The sequence below is a fragment of the Rhea americana genome, unplaced genomic scaffold (genome assembly GCF_003343005.1).
Source record: "Rhea americana isolate MKP2758 unplaced genomic scaffold, rheAme1 scaffold_2, whole genome shotgun sequence".
NCBI lineage: Eukaryota > Metazoa > Chordata > Aves > Rheiformes > Rheidae > Rhea > Rhea americana.
The window spans coordinates 16,411,130-16,437,414 of NW_028186149.1; the positions used below are offsets into that span (position 1 = coordinate 16,411,130).

The 26,285-nt window shown below is 37.8% G+C and overlaps 1 protein-coding gene across 1 annotated transcript in view; it reads right to left on the reverse strand.

Annotated features, from left to right (window-relative positions):
* Positions 1 to 26,285, reverse strand: part of DPYD (dihydropyrimidine dehydrogenase) — a 343,995-nt gene that overhangs the window by 259,468 nt on the left and 58,242 nt on the right. Inside the window, exon 4 of the mRNA XM_085303683.1 lies at positions 3,487 to 3,574. Coding sequence (XP_085159809.1) covers positions 3,487 to 3,574 — 88 coding nt within the window. The remainder of the gene's footprint in view (positions 1 to 3,486; positions 3,575 to 26,285) is intronic.

The window sequence follows — 26,285 nt, forward strand, 5'->3', positions numbered from 1 at the left end:
AGCTTTGAAAGTAGGAGAGGGTTTTCAATAAGCCTAGAAAGCATCCCCAGATGTCCTGGATTTATTGATCTCAAATRTCTGAATCTTCTATATTTCATTTATGTTGTCCAAAAATAGACAAARCTAACAGATGTATTCATAAAGTATTGGATTAAAAATAGAAGTATATTTACAAGTGAGAACAAAAAAGTTTTAACTGAAAAATATTTTCAAAGATATYTAACAGAATCTTGACAGTGCAAAGAATGCTCTTATGAAATGATATAAAAATATTCAGCAAGCACATTGCTGAATGTTATCTGAACAATTTTATTAAAAGTTTAGAAAAACACTTTAAATTGTTGCATAACAAATGTGAAAAATTGCTAGTTTCATTTTAAAATTTGGGTAGTTTTCAAAAACATAGTTCTTGTCTTCTATCAGCTATAAAAGCATAAGATACAGRTATCTCAAACACCCCAGCAGCAGAATGAAACAGGGGAGAGGACACTGCAGTAGGAGCTGTGATATCTGGGCTGTCKCAAAGACTCTGCTAAGGGTCACGACGTCAAGCAAATCATCTAACTTTTGGTATCTCCCTCACAATTTCCACCTTATTCCTGTATTTCTCACTTGGTAGAAAGCAAGAGGCATCAAAATGCACATGTAGTATAGAAACCAGCAGCATATACACACACCTACAAAAACTTATTAATAAAGGAAACAAAGAATTTATGTAGTGGCTCCTGAAGAATGGGATTGTTATGTTGTAATAGAAACATTTTCTAGCAAAGGCACCAGAAACGAATTCATCAAAAGGAAAATTCAGTCTAGCAAATTGCATCCATCAAGTCAAGACTGGGTTCCCTCTAAAGAGTGTTTTTTCTGAGAAGTCGGTCAGCACACAACTGAAGGAGGTAYAGCCATTGACAGTGAATCTATGAGGAAGATATCCTAGCCTTGTTGCTTAGCCGATGATTACAGCTATTTTCCAAGTATTTCTGGTTGTGAGTTCTTCTTCACTGATAGGGTTTTGGGGTGTTTGTTGTTGTGGTTTGTCAGCCTTAGAGATGTTGCAGAGAAATGCTCCCATGACTATGCAACATTAGATTTCCTCCAATAGGACAAGGACAGAAAGCAAAGGGTAAGGCTGTATGCAAACTCACACTTGGAAACAGACGTAATACTGATTTCAGGYGTATAGTTTCCTGTCCTAACATCTTGGCTAGCAGAAACTGCCTTTTTTAAGCTGCCTATGTGTCAATGTGCCCTTCAGTCTGTGCAATTATCAAGCATCAACATGAAGTAAAAGCAGGTACCAAAACCTTAGTCTACCTTTTATAGAAACTGTAGTTTCAGAATGGATACTGAAGCTAYGGATGGATAGGGTGCTAGAAGTGAGGCTGCAACTGCATGTCAGCAATCTCAGACTTAGGGTTTTCCCTTAAGGAATGTTAAAGCTCCCGAGAGAATAACTATGTATGGGCAGCTCTTTTCTAAAGTAGGATTTTTCTGATAAAGTAGCAGCTGATCAGGTCACTTGTTCAGGGCAAAACCAGAGACTTACCTAGCATCTGCAGCTTCCAAGATACTTTAAACGAGTTAACATCCAACAGCCCAAACACTACAGACTGCGACCCACCTCTCTGACTGACARGTAAAATCTGGCCGTATTAAAAACTCCAGGAGTGTACCTACTGGCTTTAGCAGGACAAAGATTTCCCTTCACTCCTTTAAAGCAGATTCATAATATTATCCTTTGCCAAAATACATCTCTCAAGACTCTGTAGTGACTCTACCTTAATTTTCTCTCTCTGTAACAGATTCCCAGAATTCAGAATGAATCAGCTGCTAAAATGACTTACCCTTTCTGCCAACTCACAAAAGCATCATATTTCTAAGGCTATCAGAGTCTAAAAGACCCACCAAATGTCTCATTCCAGGACACCTTTGGTGTCAGTTCTGACATTTTCTTTTGTAGTTTTCAGTCCGCTTTCCTTTCTTCACTCCCAGCTCTTGCATTTCTATAATCCAGTCTTTTTCCTTCCTTTAACAACAGGTGTCACAAGGCAGTAGCATAAGTAACTCTTAACAAACATGGGTCATTTTGGTAAAATATTTTCATAAAATTTACTTTAGGTTTCCTAAACAAACTACAGCACAATTAAGAGATGCAGACTAGCAGTTTCATTACTGCTTTGTATCTTCTCTGTTCAGTTCTTCTGCTTCACAATGCCTGGAAGAGGTAATAAGAAGCAATATGCCACAAAGTAGTATAATATGGTTGGAAACAGATGCCTACATTCAAGAAAATAAGTGCTGCAATGACAGGATACAGATTATATAACAAAATAGTCTTTATGCAGATGCTGGGCATAATGCCAACCACTGTAAACCACATCAACACAGTTATGTTATAATTGATACACGTATCTTAATATCTCCTTTTATCTTAATGTTTCTCGTTAAGGTGCAGAATTTACGGGCATCTTCTCCACCCAATACATACTGCGTAATAAACGCAATGTAGCTATTAACTTGCATGTATTAGTGCTGCTGTTGCCCATTTTCCTCCAGCTCTATCTGCACGGACCCTATCAGATACATTCCAACTTCGATGCGTGCCAGAGCACAGAACACAGACAGAAAACCGTCRCATCACCCCCAGCAGATTATGAGCCTGCTGGGGCTCATACAAATAAATAAATCAAACTGCAGCTAATGATTCAACAGAAAGGAAATATGTTTTAAAAGGTAAGGGGCAAGCAATATACAGTCATGTTTAGACTATCCCAGACAGTGCAATTAATCTTGTCATATCAAGTTTGCAGTCAACTTATTCATACTGTTAACTGTTAAAACTCATTTGTAAACCACAAATCAGGTTTTCTAAGATTTCATTCTCATTATAATATAATAACCTATTAAGAGAGGAAAAGGTACAGTACCTGCAAAAATGTGGRTTCAATTTATTACCATAATAGTTTATTGTTAGTTTAAGACAGACACATTTGCATAAACCAGAGTCTTCTAAAATAAAATACAGCAGTGAGAAAACATTCCTTGACATGAGCACCTTCAGGTGCCAAATTTCAGCTTGAATACAAATTTCAGATAATCACTTGCTAAAAAACTAATAATCCTTTAGTGGAAATAAGTTTTGTAAGTATATTACCTCAGTCATGTAGCAACAAAGTGAAATAAGGACATTATAATCTTCAGTATTTTTCAGTATCATTAGATTTTAAAAATCATCAAAAGCAAAAGCTTTATGGAAAAGGGGACATAAACAAATATGCAATATACACCCTCTGTACTAGCATGGAGCAGCATAATGTACTAGCATGAAACAGCAATAATTAAAACTCAGAGGAATCTGCTGAATTTTAAAACACCTGCTGCAACCACTATCTTATAAGACTTCACAGAGATAAACCAATTATACAATGCAAAATGCAAACAGATGCTGTTCTCTGCTTCCATGTACTATTGTAAGCCTGATTTTACCTTGTTTGCAATACTTGTGATGAATGACTTGATGTCCAGATTAGTTGGGCAACTCTTCTGACATGGGGCATCTGCACACTTTAAGCATCTACAGGAATAAAACAAAATGTGTCAAGGAGACATGGAGTACAAACGCTGCCGATAGTATATGGTTTCTCARGTGCACATGATAGAAGATAAGCCATAGAGCTTTTCCATAAAATCTAGTTAAAATCTGAAAGTGCTGCACGACCATTATTGAATTAAGCGCAATGCTAATTGGTTGCTGACTTCATCTTATAAAGGAAGAAAACAAGGTACAGTCAGAACTGTGGACTACCCACACGTAAGTATTAAGAAACTGTGTCTAGTTACATAAAGACAATTTTTTCCCCTTGCATTCCAAAATCACTAAACTTTTGACTGTTTCATTTTCAAATTTGAAAATCACCACTGCTATGAATTCAAATGCTGTAAGTTCTAGAAGTGTCACTGAGCATTAAGTTTTGGGTGCTGGACAATCAGACATACAAAACTCAGTATTTCCACAGAGTAAGAAATTAGTTTTTACTTTATGTGTAAAAGAATAAGAATAGCTGGTAAATTTTGGAATCTTTCCTAAGCATTTCCTATAATGTGCCTTCTAGGTCAGTACACCAATGCATAATCCCTACCGAAATATGTAATACCTCTGTCTCATCCCTAATGACATTTTATTGTATAGTAATAAAACACATTTTAGGAACAAAGATTTATTATCTGTTCCTGCACAGTCATCCATATAAGAATACTGGTCTAGTTACTTTAGTTACTTGTACAAGTCCCATTTAAGGACTAAGCCCGAAGGGTTAGTACATGTAATTTACAACAAACAAACCAAACAAGGGTGCGGGGGGAAGCCAAAGAATTAAAATTATTCTCTACTAAACACAAAGGTATTTGCCTGCATTTTTGGTTTTACATATCAGTGATTATCACATAAATGCCACAATGCTCACTATCTCAGAATTCAYGAAGTTATTCTAGTTGCTCTTCCAATATAATTTTACCCATGTGCAAAATTTATGCARATTATAGCTTTAACATTTTTCAGATATCGAAAATGAGTATTTTTAATGTACTATCTGAGCACCACTATTTAAGTCTAACAAGTCCGCTAATTATTGCTACCTAGTACTAGTAAATATTACTGTGCAACTGACTGGCACAGAATATTTTCAAACACAGAAGGGTGTTTAAACTTGGCTGCAAGAGGCCTATGGACAAAACACATGAAGAAATGAAGAGTGCATTCAAAGGAACAAACACGCCTGAAAATAGCGGCAGTGAAGAACTGGGCTAACTTTGTCACAAGCATTGCTTTTTTTTTTTTTTTTTTTCTTTTCTTAATTAAGTATAGAGTAAGAGAGAAGGCAAAAGCAGTTTAGTAAAAGATTAATTAGCTTTCAACCTCCCATTCATTATCATCTAGCTGGCTACTGCAGACACTGCGGCACCAGCAATATTTCAGCTGAATCTGAAGGCACATTTGGTAGTGGCTGTTTGGATTTCCTCACAGAGCTCTTCATGGGGAAAGTGTCCCAGAGGAAATATCCAAAGGAAAAGAGGTCTCCTGGGCACCAGAGGCTGGGAAACCCAGCAGATCCAAATCCAGCTTCAGCACGATGGGAGGTTACTAGCGCCACTAGCCAGACTTCGGGGAGCTCTGGCAGGTAAGCACTAACAGGTTTATCGGTGGCAGCTGAACGTCCTGCTGCCCCGCACCGTTCCCTGAGACACATCCCCCCTAAGGGGGACCTCCAAGGGGTGCTGCGGCCCGCGCGCCCACCCAACGGGGTGCCCAAAGCGTTCTGCGCGGATTGAGACACAGCAAAGTTTTAGTACGACAGGCCCGGAAAAAAGGAGATACGTTAGACACGATATGACACTGTCAGGGCTCAGGCGATTGTTTTGGCTGTGAGGAAACAACAGAAATGAAAAATCACATGTTTAAAAAAGACAACAATTCTATTACGACTTTTTCCTCCCCACTTTCCTCAACGTGGTTTCTTTCAAAATGCAATAGCTCTGTAGCCAAGACTGAAAGAATTGCATTTAACATAAAATACATTTCTACAGATTAGATATAAAACAATCTCATGTCAAAACTGACTAGAAAGACATCTAACAGGACAAACAGCATACAGATTATCAGTTCTGGGTATTAAGCATCTTTACCAAATTATTCCTTTTCTGATTTTTGAGCTGGTTCACAAATAACAGCTGTTGAAAATGTCAGCTATTAATGAGCAAGGACAGCACAAACTTGAATGGGAGCTTTTGAGGAGGAGGGAAGGGTGCCATGAATATACCAGTCCAGACTTTCTCTTATAATAATTCCATCTTCTGATTCTCTGAGTGCTCTGCAGACTAAAGTGCATCAGGCTGCCATTAATCCCACTTATCACCCTGACAGCTCAGTAATTACACTCCCGCTATAGCTACGTACTGTAAGGTACTGTAGTCCTAATAAAACATCAAGCACTGTGCAGAATGCATGCTGGTGAGGTGTTTTATTAAACTTGGGGGGTTGATTATCAAGTGACATTAGTGTTGACCTATTTTTCTATGTGACAATAAATTATCCTTTGACTATACCATAATAGATATTACAGAGTGCATTTACTGTATGAAGGAAAAAAAAAGGCATTGCATTCTGGTGAGCTAGGCAAAAAGAATAAATAAAATAGTAGAACTGTCCACCAGAAAGTTATTACAGAAATTACTGCAAGTGATTGATCCTCTGAAAAACCACACACAAAGTCCTGAGCTTAAGGGAATACGCCTGCAATTACTGTGATCTTCAATGCCACAGGCATGTTCCCATATGAAGAAAAATTAATTACACTTCTTTATCTTTCCTTTTTCTGTAATTGTCCTCTTTCATTCTTCCAGGCTATTCCACTACTATGTTTAGTTCAAAATGTAAGGTAAACAATATACCAGTAATTTAGATTAAATCTAATTCACCTGTTAGCTCCCATTAAATTTAAATGACAAGCTACATGCTCACTACTAAAAAGTGCAAAGTGAAACAGTCATGTTTTAAGTGGTCATATGATTCCTGAATGACAAAAATGCAGAGCATTAGACAGTCAGACCTACACTGATTACTGAGCCTAGTTATCTCAGAATCTATTTCAATTAAAATACAGAAGATAAGCTTTTATCTATCAGAGCCTTATCATCATTTGCACCCGTTTGTTAATGAAACAACACTACCTATAGAAATATATAAGCTATGATGAGTCTTAGAAAAATAGTGTATTCGCCTCAGATGCCAGTTATTTCCACACAAGAGGCAACACAATAGTCTTTGTGCCATTAAACACCAACCTGGAGAACTCAAAAACAAGGAATGAAATTTTCCACTTTGCTGTTGGTTCAGCTCACTGCTATTGTAAAATGGTAAGTTAAGTTAGATATAAAACTTCTCTAGACTATGTAAGTATAGCATATTTATATAAACATTTATGCAAATATTACCATTTGGCATAGATACGCCTGTGACTATATAATGACAGAAATTCACATTTTCCACACATCCACACAAGCACTACATATCTTACCAAACAGTGCTAAATTATACATATGTATCTCCAGTGAATTTACTTTTAACTTTTAATTTTTAAATATTGTAATAATGAAGCTATTTAATGCTCAAGGTGAACTTGCTCGTGAATCTTTTTCAGTCACTAAGCTACACATGCAAAGGAGGTACTTATGCAGTATCTAACCTGAAACCTGAGCTCTCAGGCCTGTACCTGTCAATTTTCTCTGTACAAAATAAGCACCTAAAATTGTGTGCAAACATGCACAGACTCACTCATTCAAGCTATCTCTAACAGTGTAGATATTAAAGTATAAACCCCAAACCAAAACAGAGAGAGCAGTAGATTATTAATAATAATAAAAGAAAAAGGAAAAAAGGATTCTTGTTCTTGAAATGCAAGACAATAAATAAGAAAAAGGGAATAGAAAAATAAGTAGTAAATTTCTGGAAAAAAATACTATCCTTTGGGGAAAMGGGTGTAAGGGAACCTGAAGGATTAAGTACAGCTAGGCATAAGAAAAGAAGAGATGTAAATAAGGAAAAAAGGRACAGATAAAAAAGTAACAAGTTTCTGGAACAAAAGCTATAAGAAACCAGCTATATATTTTCACGCACAGAAGAAAAACAAGGTAGTTACAGCCAAGACTAATTTTCAGTAAATAATTTTCATTGTTTAATTGTTGAAATATTTCTAGAGTATTAACGTAAAAATATTTGACCAACAGATAGCCTCATTTCTGGGAGCAAACTAGCTCTTAACACATCCTTGCTTCTAAACAAAGAAGGGCAATTTAGCTATTTCATTACCTAAAATTGCAGTGAACAATTGTCTGTCTAACTGGCAATAACACTATCTGAAGTGCAATTACATGTATGCTGAAAGGCCAGGGGTGAAATAGATAATCTGAAGTAATATTCCACAATGGATCGTTGCCGATAACCTAGCAAATTTTCATATATCACAAAACAGGCCAAATAAACTTTATCTTGGTTACCATTGACAGAGGTTCAGAAACAGATTAAATCCTAAACCATTTATGTGGGTTTCTGCAGAACATGAAAAAAATAATTTTTAAAAAGGGCTTCTAGTTCTACTATTTGTAGAACTTTCTAAAACTTTATCCAGAAATAACACAAAATAGGAGAGTCTTACACAGGGCACATACCCATGTTCCAGTGTACATTGGCCAAGACTTCAGCCAATTATTTTTAAGAGAATGGTAGAGCGACACCATCCAACAACCAGGAGAGCAATTCACACTACAGACCGATCATAACAATTTTCATGTCAAGATTCTTCTTGGTTCCAAGCCTCTTACGCCGTTCCAAACCCTGAGCAGCGGACGGTAAACAGTGGAACAAAAAAAAAACAAGAGTAAGGGAGAAACAGATCTATCAATTTCAATTTTGTAAATAGCTCCCAAGCTGAACATAAGGGAACTCCATTCCCATTGTCTGGGGTGACAGAAGGGAAGACAAACACTTCAGTTTCTCTCTTGAGATTCAATCCTTTAACTATTCATGGATAATTCCGTAGGTATTAGGTTCCTTTCTCCCCATTTGCTCTTATTGTACCTAAACAGGGTCATGGACAACCCTGAACAGAGATTTAGACATGCACACACACATGTAAAAAGAGACATCAGGAGAAAGATCCCTCACTCTGGAGGATGGATGGAAAGGAATTGATGGGAACCTACTGCTGCACCTGTGGAAAAGCCCTGCTGGTGCCACTATTTACAATGGAAGACTATTCTTTGGGTCTGTGCTCAAAACAAGGATGCTTGAACAGCAGAGAGTGAAGATTACTTAAAGAAAGGGGGAATGGCTGAGCTGGTGTCAGACACCAGAAAGCCTTCAAAACTTGCAGAATCCTTATGTCAATGACATGGTGACTTCTCTGCCTTAACTCCTATTTATTTTGAGATATTACCATGAGATATTAACAAGAGAATACACACAAAGCTGCACTACCCAGAACTGTTGCCTTGTTAGATTTCATAACCAACAACATTAATCAAGAAAAAACAAGTTTCACTATTGAGAAAAATGGTGGTGRACATACGATGATTGGTATCATTCACTCTTTGGATTAGGACTGCAATTTACCTTTGTTCGTAGATGTCCTCCTGAACCTTGTTCCTGGCAGAGCTGTCTTCCCTTCTGCTTTGTCATAAAGTGAACTTCCAGCCACTCTAAGGCCATTAACTATAGGTTATACACTGTGTTTGTGAAACAACCAAGTTTGATTTTGTTCTATGAGTCTGTATCACATACTAGGGGCAAAATATAGGACATATTCCAAGGTGATGGGTGGCTAGATGCAAAGCATAATATCTGGGGGCAGATAATCTGAGTGTCACTGTCAGTCTGAAACCATTTAGCAGGGCACTAAAAAGAAGTAATTTTTAAATTATTCGCTTTGACATCATCAAGAGTGATGTCAGATATTCTCTGGTGTGTTTTGCCAGCTAAGCCAATCAGCAAACAGCAGCCTAGGCCTCACTTTGAAGAAATACCTAGGTGTGTGGCTAGGGGCCAGACCTMGGGTCTTAGAGCCTCAAAACTGCAGTCCTGTAGAACGAACTAGGTGACCTGGAAGCATCAAAACTGTAGTTGAGGCCAAGGAAAAAGCAATACAGAATCAAGACATCACATTATGGCTTCCGAGCAAGTGGCAAGAATGGTATATCAAGGTATATAACAACAAGTAGACTCCAAGGAAAACAGATTCCCCACAGACCCTGAGAGAAACTAAGAAATGACAAGATGCAGGATGAGTATGGTGACTGACAGGCACTGAAAGAGTAAAGAAAACTACTAATGAGAGACTGTCCTAAAGAACTACCAGCAGTTATAAGTACAATGATACAACAAGACATGGGTTAGAAATGGCACCGTGCTGAAGCAGCCACCCTGGGTACCTCCCTGTGGACAAACACAGAGGGGAGTGTGCTCAGGCAGAAAAGCTGCTGGCTATGCTCTCTGGAATGGAATAGTCATCTCTGGACAGAAAACGAACATACTGTCTGGTYATAAGCCATTACAGCCTCCTGAAAAGCACTGCCACGTGGATTTCAGTAACTCACATTATGGAGACACCAAGGCCATAATGTGAAGCACTGCCCAGGAAAGCCAGATAATAGTAATTCCTGAACCAGAACTCAATTTAAACCTTTAATTAAACAGAATGTGAAATACACCTGAACCAAAAAAATATTTCTGGTTCTAGGTTCACTATAATAGCTAAGATGAAAACTGTTGTCATCTAGCGGGGATCTGTAGCAAAAAGCTTATTAAAGRCACCTTGGCGCAAACAAAGTATCAGAAGATATCTAACACTCTTAGAAGGTATCAAGGCCAGAATCAGAAGCACAGGGAAAAGCCACATCTCATCTGAAGCTGGAAAATAAGAAAMTATGCCACAGAAGAACCAAAAAGTAGTAAAAGACACAAAAAGCAGCAAGAAAGRAAAGCTCTCTCCTCAGCAGTGATTATTACAAAGCGTGAGATTTGCAGATCAGCACCTTGGGAAGACTGTGAGGCCTAATTGACAAGACACATCAGTAGTGAACATGTGCCCTTGAGCCATTTACTAGCYACCTTTGGGCACAACAAGACAGAACTCACCTTCAGTTTGGTTTGTATGTATATGACTATTGACCATTGCAATCCTGTAACTTATCCTTTCAATAAAAGGAAYAAGTCATTTTAAGAACAGTAAGCATGTAGTGCTGCAATACTCAACATGAAACAGAACTTTAAGAAAAACATTCAGTATCATGCAAGTTGGCAATATCATTTCATATCTAAAGAAATAAGACTTGCACATCACTGTCGCCTTTGGCCACCTGAGGATCCACTGAGACTCCTGCAGACCCAAAGGAAATGGAAGGGCTTTTCTATGTGAACTAAGATGACCAGAGGAAACAAATTTAAAATAGAGGCACTCTGTGGAATCAGACAGGCATGACATTCCTGCTGGCTGCTACAGGAGATGCAAGGGAGGTGCTTTTGATTGAAAAGAAGAACTGGTCAGAGTTGAAAGTTAGTCTTCAGACACAAAGCCCTCCTACTCTAGTGCAGAATAATGGCACTTACAGACAAGGTTATTTTTGGACKCTTAAGAGGTACTGAATCATATGGAGATAGACGCCAAATCACTCTAWTCATCAATGACTCATCTTTCCTCTTTCTTTTTTGGTTCTCTATCTGACCATAATTCTCTTTTCACCATTTTATTTCTACTTCTGAATCACCCTTTAGTGCAGGAACTCTCCCCTCTGCTTGCATTTACCTGCCTCTCTTCCTGCTTTCTGTAGTTTTTTTTTCCTCTCCCCTCCTTCATTCACCTCTCTACTTCTGTCTTACAACTTTTTATCATTCTTCAGTGCTCCCCCATTTTAATGAATAATATTGATAGCATTAAAAGCATGACCCAACACCTGCCAGCAGTCAGTTCTGTCAGTAATATATGAGAGMGCTGAACCAGTTGCTTTGCAGTCCACTTTCTGATTTCCTACTACCCACAAGTCAGGCCTCCAGAAGCTCCATTTCTGGTAGGTCCTTGCACTAAAACTGTCCATGCACAACAACCTTTCTTCTGCATGCTCAGGACCGTGCACTCTGTGATCAAACGGGTGGAAACAGTGGCTGCCAGAAGAAAAGCAGATTGTTGGGATTTCCTCTTATATCCTTGCTCAGTGGTGAGGATGTAGCCAGGCAGAGATCTGCAGTCGGTTCAGAGGTAGCACTGAGCACCCCGCCACAGGGAGAGGCTTGCTCTGAGTCACTCTGCCATGGGTAATTACATTCTGCTTGCTCTTAAATTCCTCCTGTCATTTTATCAGGATACAGAATTTTTCACTTACCATATTGCAGTATAGCCTCAAAGACTACTGCCTTTCACCCACTTCATTTTATATAGCTTGTATATCATTACTTTAATTGTATTTCCCCAATTTGCAATGTTTCAGAATAAAACTGCTATATAAATTAGAGTTAATTAAAAACAGAAAARCAGTGTAGCTTTCAGCATATTGTAGCACAAAGCACGTACATCAGCGCATGCCAAATCAGAAAGGCTGCAGTATCCTTTTGATGTATCAGAAATCAAGCCAATTGCTTTTTATATATAACGCAAGTCATTCCAACCATGTTATGCTTTCTTGCAAAATGCATTTGTGAACAAGCAAATCAAATGAATGATTTACATTTCTATTAGTAGCTGTGTTACATGCAGCCCAAATCCAAATCAATATTACTTACTACATTTATTTTAACATCACCAGTGCTGGAATCCATCTTGAATACCTTTCACTAACTCTCTCCCCCTATCACAGGCAACATAGTCTCAGCTTGGGTAATTACTTAATTTAATTTATTGCCAATTAACATAAACTTTAATTACTGATTCAAGCGTTGCAAAACAAAGGCAACATAACCAATTAAACAGCTGCTTAGAAAACACCTTTCCTCCCCTTCCTCCAGGCTCAGCTCCAGCGCAGCCCCTCCGCTGCCTCCCGCTTTCCCCGCACCCGCCCGCACGGCTGCCTCCTCTCGTGCGGTTTTGAGAGGRTGATTTATTCACATCATCTTTAAATCCGTGCTTTTTTTCTTTAGATAACCTATTTGTTACAGGCGGCCCTTTCTACAAGCCAGTCTGCGGCGAGGTCTCACCGGCGGCCGCCCCGGAGCTCGGCGGCACGGGGACGCGGCACCCGGCGAGCGCCCAGCCGCGCGGGGCCCCCCACGCGCCCGCCCCGCGCCCCCCGACGCACCTCGCCTCTCTCCTGCTTTTTCGCCTCCTYGGCGTCCCGGCAGGTCTCTCGGCCCCGTGCCCCGCTCTCCTCTCGGACGCTCCCAGGCTCACCTCCCCTCGGCAGCTGCTCCCGGCCCCTCGTGCGGCGGCTTCCCCTCCTCAACTTTGGCGGTTCCAGTCAGCTTTGAAAACTCAATATATCAGTTTGCCCACTGGCAYTGAAAATAGACTTGGGCTTGGCAGTTTTTGTTTCTTCCATTTGGTTAGGTGTTACTTGTTCTGTGATTTTTTTCTTTTTTAAATAAACTTATGCTTGTATCTCTTTCTAACCATTTAAGTGGTCCATGGCCCCATCAGCTGTCTTTGCTTGCTGCAAACACTTCCAACTAAGCTTATGAAGCTTAAAACAGTCCTACGACAGCTAYGCACAACACTTCAGTTTACATAATATTACATAATACTCCGAATGTTACCAGATAGGTTTAAACCRTACAGTCAACATGTAGTTCTTGAATTTCTATTTTCGTATGCCCCATTAGCATTAGAATTACGCTTAGATAGCGCAGATCTCATGCCCGTTCTATGCTCTGATGGCTCCCAACAAGCGCTTGGTTAAGAGGTTACTATTAATTTCTGAAAAAAAGATTAAGTTCCTTCCAGCATGTCTTAGTATGTAACTGGCCTAAAGATTGCTGCTTTGTGCACAGAAGAAAAGGGTATTAGGGAGTTGGGGGCTTCAAATATTAAATTACTTAAAATAGTCTAAGATAGGATRAAACTGAACTTAATGTACAAAAAGGATATATTTTCAGAAGAATAACCTACTTATCTTAATTTATAACTTTATACCCATGCTATTGGCCAAATGCATCCTCAAACACATGAGTGCTTAGCTAATAGTAGGTGCTGCATCTATTAAAGTCTGTAACTGAAGTTTTGAGAACCAACACTCTCTGTAAAGAGGAGGTCCATGCCATAATCCGGATGCACTTGCATTTCCCATACATCACGCTTACAAAAAAAAAAAAAGAAAAAAAAAAGAAAAAAACACCCAAACCCCTGCACCATCCAAGTAAAAGATATATTGGGTAGACTATTTCCTCCCATTCAAAAAAAAAAGAAAAAAACACCCAAACCCCTGCACCATCCAAGTAAAAGATATATTGGGTAGACTATTTCCTCCCATTCACTTCGGAACTGAAAGAACTCAATTTCAAATAAAAGATTTTTAAACATTAGATATTCATCACAGCAGTATTCATTCTAAGCATTTTTCCTATTTCATTTTAAGCATTATGACATTGCTACTTTTCAAAAGCATTTATCAGTATTCTATATTTATTAAACTGTTCCAGAAAAACTCAGTATGGTTGAAGGACRTTTTACTGTCAATAATATTTCTATTTAAAAACTTAAGATTACAAAAACAAGAACAGTTAGAAGTTAATTTGTAACTTCTCTCAAACAATGATTCCATTTAAGCACCACATATCAATTAATATTTCCTCAATATCCTACACACACAATATAGTTCTCTTACTTATTATGCAAAGTTTGCTTTTATAACATTATTCCAGTAGTGTAAAAGAGGCACAACAAACACCCCTCTCAGCACGACTTTAATGCTACTTAGCTAGAACCCAGACTGCACTCCTACAAGCCYTTGAAAGCAGCACTTCATCTGCCAAACCAACCACTTGTGGTTCAACCACACCTAGCCTTATGGAGTTTTTTAAACCAGTACATTTATGTTCCCCACAATAGTGGTCCCTTTCACATAGGAGACAGCTGTTACATGATGTTCAATATCCTTTTAATCCTCTATAGACCTTAGACACAACGGGCTGACAGAACTGACAGTTTTTATTATAGCTTGCCCTGTACACAATAATCTTCCTTCATCTGGACTATTCTCCCAGAAGTGTTACAGACTTTTTGACTTATATCATGGATTATTTCTAGTCTTTTCAGGAGAAAAGAAATTATTTTTTATATGGCATGATCTTTATGCTGCGTAAATTACCTTTTCAAAATATGAAACACCTGTTGTCTGTTTATCTTAATGCCAATGAAGTTCCTTTGGGCTCATTGTAGGGGGAAAAAAACACTTTACAAGTCAAACATTTTTCACTTCCAGAATACCTTTGTCTTTATGCCCTGTATACAAATAGCGTTCTGCATAATATGTCATTAGCAACAGCAACTCATATCTACCATTTATGTCAAAACATTTAATACAAACATTTAATATTAAAGTATATAAATAATATTCAAATGAACTATAATAAAGTCTAATGCAACTAACACACATACACTGGAAATTTAAGAAAATGTTCTCAGGGAAGAACTATTCACATAGAGTGATTTTCCTTACTACAGTGCCACAGAGACTAAGAAATAGACCAAGAGAGCTAATGCTTACCGGTCTTGCAATTTGGTGGCCAATAATGCCACCAAAATTAATGCAACAGTGATTTACACAAAGAATCTTTGTGGAGAGTAGTTTGTGGAAAGGCAGTAATAAGAGGATAAGCTGAAGTTTCCCTCATTCTTAGGATCTGAGCTCCAAATAATTCTTTAGCTCCTCTTTACCATCACCTTGCTAACTGGGCTAGAGAGCAAAGGAGATCATGCTAATCTAGAACSTAGCCACTTCCAAGGCATGCATCCCGCTCTTTGCGTAGGCTCAATGCCTTTCCACCACTTCCAAACCATCATGCTGTTATAAAGGGGCAGGAGACARGGGGAGTGCGAAGAGAAGAGGATATAATACCAAGGAGGCTTGAGCAGGCCTTACTGAGAATTAGATGCAGTAACCACTGCTTGCATTGTCTAAAGATTTGACCCTACACTGAGCCTATTCTGAAGTAAATATCTCACTGTACTCTATCTGAAATAAGAATTTCAAAATTTTTAGTTTCCTCATTTTCAGACTTGGAAAAAGAAACATTTTTGGCTGATACAACAGCAGGGGACTCCAGAAACAGCTAAGATTTCAACCACGTTTCCACACTGAACCTGATAAAGATGCTTCTTCCCACCCAAGAGATCAGCTACTGATCCCAGTCAACCAGCTTTTTCCAAGCTTTATAACACGTAGCCAGATTATCCTCAACAAATGCTCAGTTCTGCCAGATGCTAAACTCTAATTCACTACCACACTACCAGACTGCTGTATTTTAATATGTCTGTAGTCCTATTGACACTCAGTTGGACTACACATTTGCTTATAATTAAAACCCTTAAGTGATTTGTTATATTAGCCTAATACAAGTCTTCCAGTAGYGAGTTCCCAGGACCGAAATTAGCAGAAGTTGCAGGGTCCTCACTTTTCCTTGTCTTAAAATTAAAGCAGGTACATATTTTAGAATGAGGTGCTGCTCTTGCCATCTTTCTCCTGAGAGAACCTACTAGTGAGGAAACTATTAGAATGCAATAGGTAATTCCGTARTTTAATATTTTCTCTAGAAATTTCATATGTGCAATCAGTCTTCCATCTTCTTTTGCAAATAAAGGGTTTTGTTAGGACACCTTARTAAGTGATACTGTGTAAACCTGTTCAACAATCAAGGTCGAAAAAAGGGATATATGCTTGCTATTTTTCATCTAATTTAAGCTGCATATTATTTACACATTTTAGTTATAAAAAAAATACAACTCTGTTTACAATATATGAACATCTTAAAAAAACGGCATTTTCTTTTAGGCTTTGTTGTTAAAGGAATTATTTGGCTTTACATTTCTATCTTACATTTATTCACAAAGTAAAGATTCAAGAAAGTATCCCCTCTACAAATAGAAAAACTTTATGACACAGTAACAGAAATCATATAGACAAACTGCAGAGGTCAGCACAGAACAAAATCAGGAACTCTCTTCAAATTACACAAATCAACGTTGCATTCATAATACCTTGAGTTTATAGCTAAAAGTAACAGTTCAATAGCAGGTAGTCAAAAATGCAATCTTATTTGTTTACTAAAAGTAAACACACTAATTCATTAAAGACTGAATGACTGGTGCACACACTCTACATATCTAGACTTTGCTATAATCACCTTCACTGTGGAGAATGTTACATGATTCACAGCATGACAACCTCCATAAAYGTGGACATAGCCAAAAGTCACTCATCAGACAGATGATACTTGCATGTAATATAGGTATTAATATGTAATTTGAGGTGTGCATGTGGGGTGAAGAGTGCATGTTTTACCAAAACTTATGGAGACAGTACTGGCAATATCAAACTTCACTTTCTATATATCTGAAAGGAGCTGAATGGTTAAAAACTGAATGAAGAAAAACTCCTGCATGCAAATCATTTGATAGGTATAAAATAGCTGTTCARCCTTTAAAGTCTCACTAACTAGGGTTCCCGTAAAGTTACACAGGCAGAAGATTGGACTAGATGACCTATTAGGCTTAGACTATCTTTGCAATTTCTTCTAGCATGCAGCATTACAGCCTTTAAAAATGGCAAATCTATGTCTGCTTATCAATCTGCAGTTTAGGTGTCCCACAGAGATAAGCAAACTTCATAGAATTTAAGAATTCRTATATCTCTCAAGGAATTTTGGATAATAGGAGTGACACAAATACTTAATATTTTTTCTTATAATTTAAATTCCTCCTTCAGCACTTTCCAAGTCACTTCAAAATTAGGGTAGGACTCTAAAAATAACAGTATCTAAAGGATTCTAAATAAGTAGGTATTATACACCAGGATTTTCAAATACAAACATGAATACATTTTTTAAAAGGGTGTGATTTCCAAAATTATTGCATGGACTTTTAGATGGATGGATATTAGGRGAAAAAAAGTTATTCTTTGACTAAATATAGAAAAGGTACTGGACTGTTAATGCCAAGAAAGCATGGCTGGGAATAGATTGTGATCAGCTGATCTGCTTTTGCAACAATAAGACAAACATTTGTAGCTAGAGGAAAGCATGAAAAAACTTGCATTTTAGCTTTTAGCCTTACAATCCAAGTATAGGAGAATTACAACATCCCTTTAAGACAATTATATAAAAGACAGCATTTGTCACTTTTCCTCACACATTGCAGCTAACAGCATAAAAATCAAGACATTTTCTGGGATGGCTCAGCAGCTAAATGCTGCCTGGAAAATATTAAAAGAAACATTTTTTCAGAGCAACACAGTTTAGAGGAATTTTAGGATGGATTAATAAAAACATTAATCTGTTGATTTGCCATGGTTTGATAAATTGCTTGTTCTCAAATATGCGGTATTGTACTCCTCTGTATACACTCAAATCATTAGACTCACAATAAACATAGAAATCCCAGGACTGTAAATGTAGTACAACTAAAAAAAGTGTACTTTTCCCATTTCCCAAAGGCACTGCATTTTCAAAACACTGCTAGAAGGATTTAAATATTCTCTTTTGGTAGATAGCTTCTTTTGCTAGAGATGAGCAGATGTCTGCCTTTTGGCAATTCTTTTACGCAGCTATTTGAAAACAATTACAGAAAAAAGTTAAAACTGCTTTATGTAAAGACTACTCCACAAAGACCCAAATTTTGCATTTCCCACACAGACACAAATCACACAGAGACATTTCAGAAAGTCTGGGAACCAGCAGAAATCTCTCTACACAAAATCCCGTACTATTGATGATTAGTAGCACCACAATTAGTCCCGCATCCCAGGCCCAGACCTGTGTGATAGCGTTGCCGTTTTCTAACCTAGAAGCATCAGGGTTTGATAAATACCTCCGATGACTTCCAGCAGCTTCATGCCTCAATTTTCACAGGCTACTGTGATACCGCTTATGATATCAATACAATCACAAGTATTTCTGTCTCTCTTCCTTAACAGGGAGGGCTGCTAATTCTCCATTATATATGAATGCCAAAAGAGGAGGATCCTTGCAGACTCAGAAAGATCTTATTAAAGCTCTTTTTTAAAGMAGCATCCGAAGGCTCTCTCCCCACGTGCTCCCTGTTACCGCGCAGCCTTCCCTCTCCCTGTCCTCAGCATTGCTGTGCTTAATACCTTCCACCCTCCCCTGGACCTCAGCTCGCACTATGAGGGAAGCCAGCAGGAGAACCGCCTGGAGAGCTACTACTGTCAGGCTGCTCCACCCCTCCACTCCTGGCTCAAGAAAGTCATCAGAAAAGTCTAGCTACTATTCCCCCAATCCTCCGCCAAAATTTGATCACAGCAGAGAAAAATTTAAATACTGTGTTACTGCAGACTGGTAAGAGCTTAGACTGTAAGTGAATTTCACCAGATTCCTTTCTAAGCCATGACTTGCTCAGTTAGCTATTTTGGAAGCATAGTTAGCTCATCTGCGTGGAGGAATCTTGTTAACRTATTCCAAATTTTAAAAAGCTGAAGGAAAGATACCCATGTTAGTGACCCACTTCAGCCAAATCGCAGGTATATTCAATGGCTGTATTTTCTACAAGGAAGTGAATAGTGTTAAAAATTCCTGTCAAGAAGGGTACCTAAAGATACCAGGAACTACGTAGTTTCTGTCTTTAGTCTGAGTTCYGACTGATTAAAATTATGTGGTTCAAGAAAAAAAATACCAATACAAATTCAACACAACATTATTACATTGTGTATTAGTGTTGCTATTGATCTATACTCGGTTTTACAGCATGAAGCAGTGAAATAGGAGAACATAAGTAAACGGAGTTCACTCACTTCTAATTCAGTCAATACAATTTTTTTCCTTTGCAAGTTTAGAATAGCAGAAAGATGCATTTATCCACTCTAATTTCCTACTTCACTATTGGCTTAAAGCATACTAGATGTGCATTATGACTAGCAACATGTTCTTGGTAATAGCAGTTCCCTACTACTTTTAACACTTGATTGAAGCATTTGTTTGCATAATCAGAAGATCGGATATTTTGCCAATAATCATAGGTTTGTCTTTCTGCATTAGTCAATAATGTGTAGTAGTAGAAGCTGCTCTTTTCTCTTCATCCCTTCCTTCCTTATCTGTGATCAGACCTTTTGGCCCCTTTGAAGGCCAGGAGATTTTCAGAGACACAAAGGAGTTTGACAGCTATCTCTCATCAATGAATAAAATAAAAAATAAATTCCCAAATGCCAGCAAAACCAAGATCAGTGTAACTAGCAGGAGAAGTCCTATTTGTGCTTTTGCAAATCTCTCCACAAATCAGTTTTAATGCTTTATGACTGCTGAAATCCAGCAGCCTAAGAAATTCCATTTATGATTACAAAATACAACCACATGAAAGTGTGCGTTCACAATTTCAAACAAAAACAGAAATACGTGCAATAGATTATAAGATAACATAACACTCCCATTTCCCCGTAAAGACAAAACAGTGATACTGCTTGGGTGACATGTTCTATTGCTAGCAATGCATGACCTTGCCAAAATATACCTGAGTACATTTAACAGTAYTGTGCAAGATGGCATACTAGCATAAACAGTTAACTCTGAACCACAAACGTCAAAGCAGATTAAATACGTTATGTGGTGCATCRTTCTTTTTTTATTGTGTTTGTTCACTTGCTAATTTGTACAATTCAGAAATTTATAATAGGTCTCGCTATCATTAGTGCAAATTAGTAATTGTCTCATACATAATTAAAAATATGCATTAAATTCATACTATATATTGCATGTTTGTTGCCTTTGTGAAGATAAAAAACATTGCATGGTCAAAAGAAAAATTAGGGTGATTATTTTGAACCTGAAAATAGCTCTACACAGCCTCCTGACATATTTCTCAACATCAGCCTGGTGCTTGTATTAGGCTATCACCAGCACTTTAATCCTTAGCATGAAAATATAAGGCTATTTTTTCTGTGACATTACCTGAACAGCTTCCTATCCACATATCTTAAGAGGAAGTCATTCCTTCACTCAGTGAATCCTATTACTGCTACATCAGCAATATTGTATTTGTTCTTCTAACACGCACTTTTTATACAGCTTAAGCCTAAAACATGTAGAGATAAATCTCAGAGAGGTAGTTTCCATCCAGAACTTCAACATTGCATTTTGTTTCTAAGTTTAGCCATATAACCTTTCAAATATACTTCACACTATTACGTTGCAGGAGTTACACTGATGGTTCACTTCAAATTTTGGAGGGTTGAGGGCTATTCTTAATATATCTATCTCATTACTAACAGAGTTCACAATAGAAACATTGCAAATAATGAATAGTTCAAATAAACTCCAYGCTCAAGAAGAAATGAATCAGCCATTTTTAAACAGTGTGATTTAATTTTGCCTTTCTAAATATTAAGACAAAAAATTCACAGGTTCCAGCATTTTCCATGTTATTACACTGTACRGCATGGAATGCAAACCATCTCAACTAAGAGTTGAAATCAGTTTAGTAGGTATCCATGAATTATGTGCGASAAATGCCCTCAAGTATTCCACCTTTTTACATAGTCAGTTCATAATGACTTATGATAGCATCTATTAAATATTTTATTAATTTACCATGAATATAAAGTAAGACATTATCACCTTACTCTTGGAGAAATAAGAGATTAAATTACTGACACACTCTGTCCCAAGGGGGGAAGACAGATGAGAAGTGAAAAAATGTGGAGTAGGAAAAGGGAGAGAAAAAGCAGAACCAATGATAGCAAGCACTAACTACCCCAGAAACTTACTGTACTAGACACAATTTCCTCAAGCAAGCCTATACTAGGAGCCTGAGTGCTTCAGGATGCAACAGACTCAAATTCTGGGACCAAAATTTAATTTTCAGAAACCCACAGTTCTGTTATGAAAAAATTGGTGAATTAACATGAGTACCAAATTTCCTCCGAATTTCCAACAATGTATTTTCCAGAATTTCTAAGTAAAGAAAACAATTATTTCTTAGAGTGATTGTTCAAAAAACAATGTTTATCCTTTGCATTGTTTTATAGAAGTACATACATTATGCAAAGGTAAAACAGCATTTAAAACAACTGTATTGCATTCAATCTTCATATTGGTACAACTTCAGCTACTTGACAGACTGCAGTGCTGCTGAAACACAGCTAGTCTGAATTTTCACACCTATTTACAGACCTCTATTCCTTTACCAGAGATAGCAATATTTCTTCTCCAGATTCAGACTGTAGACTTACTATCGTATCTTGAAAATGAGTGACATCTTTTCCTCCACTAAGCAAGAGACAAAAGTGATACCTGGACTAAGTACAAAGTTATTGACCATTTTCAAAAATATTATATTTTAAATCACTTCTTGTCAACATAAAATTTCTCTGTATTGTAACTCCAGTGATTAGTGTTCATCTTGAAAATGGTATCCAGCTACAGTTTGGAAAGGAGAAATGTGGTTCTTTAAATCAAGTCAAAGCACCTTCCGCTGTAGGACACCRTCTTGACAGCCCTGAGAACATAATAGGTCTGTTCAGATACCTCCAAGCATACGTATCCCCGGTGAAAACGGGGTCAAAACCTTCACTTTGGAACTGGAAGCTTTTATGCTGAGTCTAAGCTTACCAGCTTAACACTGACACATCTATTCTCCTAAAGCCCAGCCAGCACCTCAGCACACATGCTGTGTGGAAATACTAACTTGCTGGGAGGTAGCTCAGAAATCCAGCATAACGTTTCATCACCTACATATGTTCCGTTTTTTGACTGTCATTCCTATAGATGAAATTCAAATTTCTGTATGATTTTGAAACTCATGGCTAGTTCCATATATCAAAATCATACTGTTTATATCTTTCATACTAGTGATAAAATGGTCATTACAGCTCAACCATTACTCMTTAATTTCTTTACTGAAGTCTAGCAGATAATACTGGCTTTACCACATTAATGTTTATACTTAAGATTATGTATTTTCAAGTAAAATCTTTGCTCCACATATTCTAGAATTTATTTTCAACTGAGGACTTCTCACTTACAGAACATYTTTAGAATTTTTTATTTCAACTAAAGAACTTACACAATGCAAGTGTCCTTCCCTCCTCTACACCAGAAAAACACTACGCACACCTATAACTGAAAAAAACTAGAAACAAAGTAAAATGATTTGAAATCACATTAAATGTGYTCTGCCTTCCAGCTACCAGAGATCTTGGCTTCAGCAAGGCTTCTGACACTGTCTTCTGCAGCATCCTCACAGACACACTGATGACATACGGACTAGATAAATGGACAGYGAGGTGAAGTGAGAACAGGCTCACCTGCCAGGCTCAAAGAGTTGTGATCAGTGGCACAAAACCCAGCTGGAGGCCAGTCCCTAGGATGCACCCCAGAGGTCAATACTGAGGCCAGCACAGTTTAACATCTTCATTAATGACCTGGATGAYGGGACAGAGCACACCCTCAGCCAGTTTTCAGATGATACAAAGTAAGGAGCAGTGGTTGATGCACCAGCAGGTTGTGCTGCTCTTCAGAGGAACTTTGAGGGGCTGGAGAAATGGGCTGACAASAATCTCATGAAGTTCAACACAGGGAAAGGCAAAGTCCTGCACCAGGGGAGGAAAAAYCTCATGCACCAGTACAGGCTGAGTCTGACCCGCCGAGAAGCAGCTTGGCAGAGAAGGACCWGGGGTTCTGGTGGACAAGCTGACTATAAGYCAGCAACAGGCCCTTGTGGCAAAGGAGCCCAATGGCATCTGTAGCTGCACTAAGCAGTCTCGCCAAGCAGGTCGAGGGAGGTGATCCTTTCCCTCTACTCAGYCCTGGTAAGGCTGCAYCTGGAGTGCTGTGACCTGCTCTGGGATACCCAGGACAAGACAGACATGGACATCCTGGAGCAAGTCCAACAAAGGGCCACAAAGATGACTAAGGGATTAGAAGGTCTGTCACAAGAGAGGGGACAGAGAGACACAAACTGCCCACATGTGAGAGTAGGGGCTGTTTAGCCTGGGACTCCACAGGGATCTTATCAACATGTAAAAGCAGCTGGTGGGAGGCAGTTAGACAGAGCCAAACTCCTCTCAGTGGTGACCAGTGAAAGGATAAGAGGTAACGGGCAAAAAAATAAATACAAGGAACTCCAGTCTACATAAGATTTCCCTTGCCCTGCCTCCAGACAAGGCAGGTTCACATCTCTGTGAAAGAGTGTGTTCATCCCCCTGCCTTTACCTATGTAGCCATCACGAACAGAGTACCTGAACATCTGACACACTTCATTTGTTCTTCTATCCCCAAAGCCGTATGGCAAAGAAATGCTATGTCAGTTTTGACAATGAAGAACTAAGGCACAGAAAAATTTAGTATCTTGACCAGGTTGCACAGACAGCCTACAGCACAGAAGGTAATTGTATCCAAGCATCCAGAGCAATTCCAGAACCATCATTCCTCATTTCTGGGTGCTCTACTGGACCATTACACAATATGCTGATTTCTTACTTAATTTAGCAAAAGGTTTCTGAGGAGTTTTATTTAAAAGCTACCTCGATCTACAACAGAACTCTCTATCTGCTGCTTCAGGCAGGAATAAAATTATGACCCAAAAGAAGTCAACAAGAGGTTTGTCATTTACTTCATTGCACCCTAAGGTGAAATTATGGTAACGTTTTTGCTATTTTACTCATGATTGTTCTGCAGACTCAAGAGCTACCTAGACTTTATAGTGAGCCACTGATGAGCATGAATATTGTTAACTTTCTGCTGGAGAATCCTTATTACAGGCATTAATATGGCAGCAAAAAAAAAGTACAGCTTCATTTTCAGACTACTGAAGTTGAAAGCCTGTTGATTAAACATTTTTAAAGGAAAAAATTTCTAAGCAGAACTAGTAAGTTTAGAAGTCACTGAGATGTAGAATTTCTTGATCATTTTTAAAAGTTGAGAAAATAATGCTTTTAAAATGTCMATTTTTGGTTTTGATATTATGCCCTTTTGTGAATGAAAAGTGACCAGAATATCAAAGTAATTGTATTGATTTTAATACCTGCATGAGAACCAACTGCATATAGTTATTAAAAAACTATTTTTATATGTCAAAAGAAACAGTTTTCTYATGCAAAACCCACAGTACAGAATGTACCATTTTTCAAATTGTGTTAGAGATCAGGGTAGTTGTGTAGGTTCAAAAGTAAGAATCAGGGTAATGCCACATGATAAAATAATTTTTCTAGAGTGACAGAGGTACAATTTGTGAARTATCAAGTCTCTGCAAATATCACTCTTTTTAGATTTCATAAACAAGTCCCTTTTGACCACCACTACTAAAATTATCTGATAATTTTGAGATACGCTGAATACCTGTTAGCATTCAAATAAATTAATTTAGTAATTTTCAGAAAACAGAAACCTTATTTATGTGGTACTTTAGACAAAGGAGCAGAAATTAGGCTTGAAATTACTGGTAATGAGGAAAGACTGGATAGGTTTGCATTGTTCATAATGTTCACTTTACTTGACATTGTTCTTCAAAGCATCCAACTACTACACTAATTACTGCAATAAACAGGCTATCCTCACACTAATGAGAAATCCTACAGATTAAGCATCTTTGCCTTAATGACTCTCCTATCAATTTGATCTCTTAGATCTAAATAGCAACATAGCAATCAAAGTATCTACTAGATTCTATTAATTTGATAAAGAAAATAAGGTGTAATTTAGTAAGTATACATATTGAATCACGACATTTTTACATCTAAGCTCTGTTTTTTCCAAAAAGATATCAGAAGGTTAATGAACATTAACAGACTGCATTCAAGATACACTAAGCAAAAGATAGTGATTCATACACTGCGATTACCACATGAAATGACTTACTTTAACCCACTCAAATGTGTTACCAAACGTATCAGAGACTGTATCAACATGGCTTTTTTTTTTTTTTTAATTACACAGGAATCTAAGCAGAATATTCAGTGGCTATGTATCAGATACCAGTAAAACAAAGAAATCCYTTTCCAGTTGTATGCAACATTTCATGATATGTTTTGCAAGGTACAATCTGTTTCCTGTCCAAGTTTAACATTAGGTAACTTTYTTACTTGATTACAACTTACTAAGTTGCTATCTGTAGTATTCATTGTACCCTGCAGTAAAAGAAATAAGGATCCTTCGTGTTGATAACATACGCTATGACTGAAGAGAGAAAGCACAAACACATTTGTTTAAAAAAGAATGTGCAAATCAAGTGTTTTATTTGTACCGAGGCTGGCACAAATTACCTGCTACCAAAAGCATTAGTGCTATCTGGAGGCTGCAGTCAGCAAAGAAACTACTTCAAAAAGAAACTATCCTCAAGGAAACCTATGCTTTCACTGGTCACATAAAGCATCCAACATGTAAGAGTCATGCACCCTTACAGAATGAAAATGAAATCGAAATTTCACAGTATCTAATAATTTTGTTGAATTTGAAGGTATTTAAAGAAGGTCATGAGGAAACAAATTTGTTCCATCCAGTCAGACTTCTAAATTCCTTTAAAAATGTTACTTCAGTAAATTCAAAATATAACAMTTTCTAAATTAAACTAGCTGTGGTATTTACATAAGGA